At 28.4% G+C, this 3,185-nt stretch overlaps 1 protein-coding gene across 1 annotated transcript; it reads right to left on the reverse strand.

The window, feature by feature from the left end:
• Positions 1–367: 367 nt before the first annotated feature.
• On the reverse strand, positions 368–760 carry LOC104882727 (uncharacterized). Its single transcript, XM_010666987.1, has one exon. The coding sequence runs from the start codon at positions 758–760 to the stop codon at positions 368–370; it is 393 nt and encodes a 130-aa protein (XP_010665289.1).
• Positions 761–3,185: the final 2,425 nt, after the last annotated feature.

The raw sequence follows: 3,185 nt of genomic DNA on the forward strand, positions 1-3,185 counted from the left end.
TTCTTTTTCTTTTTTTTTTCAATTGAAGTTTGAATAAGGTTGATTTTTCATAAAATCTAAAAAAAAGGAATGCAAAAGTAAGATTATTTTTACATAAAAGTTAGAACTTTTGAAAATTTTCTTTGACATAGAATATTTGAAAATATTGTTTAAATTAAAAATAAAACCTGAAATGTAATGATAACAAGACATTAGTATCATTTTCACTATGAGAATCATCATTAAATAAGCTTTGAGAAATGATTTTCTCATAAACATATTCTAAACTTTGCATTGGCAAATAGTTTTTTATTCATCGTGGTGCACAAAATAGCTGGCACATAGTTTTTTATTCATCGTGGTGCACAAAATAGCTAAAAAAGTACAATCATTCAGATACCCATGGCGCCACTTTGTTCCAAGAAGCATTGTCATAGCTAAGATAAAACCCATCCTCTTTCACCAGCCAAAAGACAGTCGCATGACCTGCGTCTCTACTTGGGTCAAACCCATGGACAGATGCAAACTTATGGCCAAGAATTGCGCGGACGTAATATATAGAATCTGGGGTTACACTCCATTTGAAGCTTTCGCCCAGCTTCACTACGCGCTCATCAACAGCTTTAGTTTGTGACTTGATGAGAATGTGCAATGGCACCGCTGCATGCTTTGCTGGTAAGCCATTGGTCAATTCAATATTGACGTTAGAACTCCGTACATACTCTGCTGCGCAAATGAAGTAAATCAGAAGAGCCAGAGAAAACAGGCTATGATTTGCCATTCCAAGCCCTCTTTTTATAGCCCAAAATGAGAGGCTGTTGATGAAGATCCAATTTGATCTAGATATTATAAGCAAGGAAACTAACAAGACAATCGTTTGAAAATAGTTGACCTAGATTTACAACATTAAGACAAATTATAATCAAGAAATTAGGAGAAAATTGAGTGAATTAAATGAGTCTTAATTTGCATTAGGTTATACTTCTTTCCTATTTGACAATCTTCATTCTAAGAAAATTTTGATATGAAATATTATAGGAATGTTTGTACCAATGAAAAAAATAATGCCTTCTTTGGCAAACAAATTTATATGGGACAAATCCTAATTAAAAGATATGACCAAGGAGAATAATTTGACAAATTCACTCATATTTATGAATTGTGGAAGCTAATTAAGATATTGAAAACACTTGAGACTGTCTTTAGTTTTAGAAAGATTTGTGGAAAAAATAGTGAAAAAAAGATATGGAAAAGCTAAAGGAAAGAAAATTAAATTTTTTAGTAATGCAACTTCCCTAACATTTAAGTAAAATGAGGAGAAAACTCTTTTAGGTTGTATTTTGGTTCATGGAATGTTTAATGTAAAGAAGCTAATAAAGAAAAACTAGAGGGAAAGCATAATTTTATGTTCTTATTTAGTTTATTAAGGAAAATTTAACGAGGGAAAATTAAATCATTGAGGAAAGCCTTTTTTTTTTTTAATATTTTCTTAAATACAGTGGAGGGAACAATGGTTTAGTTTCTTAATTTTTTCTTTTTTACCTTTTTTTTAAAATGTTATTTAAATAGAAAACTACCTGTTTTTTTTTAACATTTTCTTTCTGTCTTGAGTATTTTCTTAAAGGCCAAGTATAGAATATTATATTACCAAATATTCATAATATTATTTCCTTTGAAAGTATAAAACCTTTAATATATAAATGTTGAAATTTCTAGACATCTCATTATAACTAATTAAGATATTTACATAATAGACATATCTTTAACATTGGTTTGCCATTCTGTGAAGGAGAAGAGAAATGTTGATGAACTAAGGAAATAATTCCTATAATATTTGGTATAAGGTATTGTCATGTTTGGTCTAAAGGAAAAATAATAATTCCTAAATTGCAAAGACAAACCCAACTTTTGGAATGGACAAAATATATGCTTATATTTTACTACCAGTTGAAGTTATATTTAAAATTTCAAAAAAAAAAAAAGGAAAATAAAGATATATATATATATATTGCCAAAGAAGGCATTATTTTTTTCATTGGGTACAAACATTCCAATAATATTTCGTATAAAAACTTTCTTATAAGGAAGATTATAAAATAGGAAAGAAGTATAATCTAATGCAAATTAAGACTCATTTAATTCACTCGATTTTCTCCTAATTTCTTTATTATAACTTGTCTTCATATTTTAAATCTTGGTCAACTATTTTCAAACCAATGTTGAAGATTGTCTTGTTATTTTCCTTAATTATGAAATCTAGATCAAATAGTCTTCATCAACAACCTATCATTTTGGGCTATAAAAAGAGGATTAGGAAGAAGTTCATCAACATTTTGGGCTAGACATCTCATGATAACTAATTAAGATATTTACATAATAGACATATCTTTAACATTGGTTTGCCATTCTCTCCAATGGAAAAGAAACTAAAATACAACCATTGTTCTCTCCACTGTCCTTACGAAAATATTTTAAAAAAAAGGCTTTCCTCAATGATTTAATTTTCCCTTGTTAAATTTTCCATAATCAACTAAATAAGAACATAAAATTATGCTTTCCCTCTAGTTTTTCTTTATTAGTTTCTTTACATTAAACATTCCATGAACCAAAATACAACCTAAAAGAGTTTTCTCCTCATTTTACTTAAATGTTAGGGAAGTTGCATTACTAAAAAATTTAATTTTCTGTCCTTAGGCTTTTCTATATCTTTTTTTCACTATTTTTTTTCCCACAAATCTTTCTGAAACCAAAGATAGCCTTAAGTGTTTTCAATATCTTAATTAGCTTCCACAATTCATAAATATGAGTGAATTTGTCAAATTATTCTCCTTGGTCATATCTTTTAGTTAGGATTTGTCCCATATAAATTTGTTTGCCAAAGAAGGGATTATTTTTTTCATTGGTACAAACATTCCTATAATATTTCATATCAAAATTTTCTTAGAAGGAAGATTATAAAATAGGAAAGAAGTATAACCTAAAGCAAATTAAGACTCATTTGATTCACTCAATTTTCTCCTAATTTCTTGATTATAATTTGTCTTAATGTTGTAAATCTAGGTCAACTATTTTCAAACGATTGTCTTGTTAGTTTCCTTGATTATAATATCTAGATCAAATAGGATCTTCATCAACAGCCTATCATTTTGGGCTATAAAAAGAGGGCTAGGAAGAAGTTCATCAACATATCTCCTCTCCTTGACAGA

This window comes from Vitis vinifera, chromosome 18 (genome assembly GCF_030704535.1).
Source record: "Vitis vinifera cultivar Pinot Noir 40024 chromosome 18, ASM3070453v1".
NCBI classification, from domain to species: Eukaryota; Viridiplantae; Streptophyta; class Magnoliopsida; order Vitales; family Vitaceae; genus Vitis; species Vitis vinifera.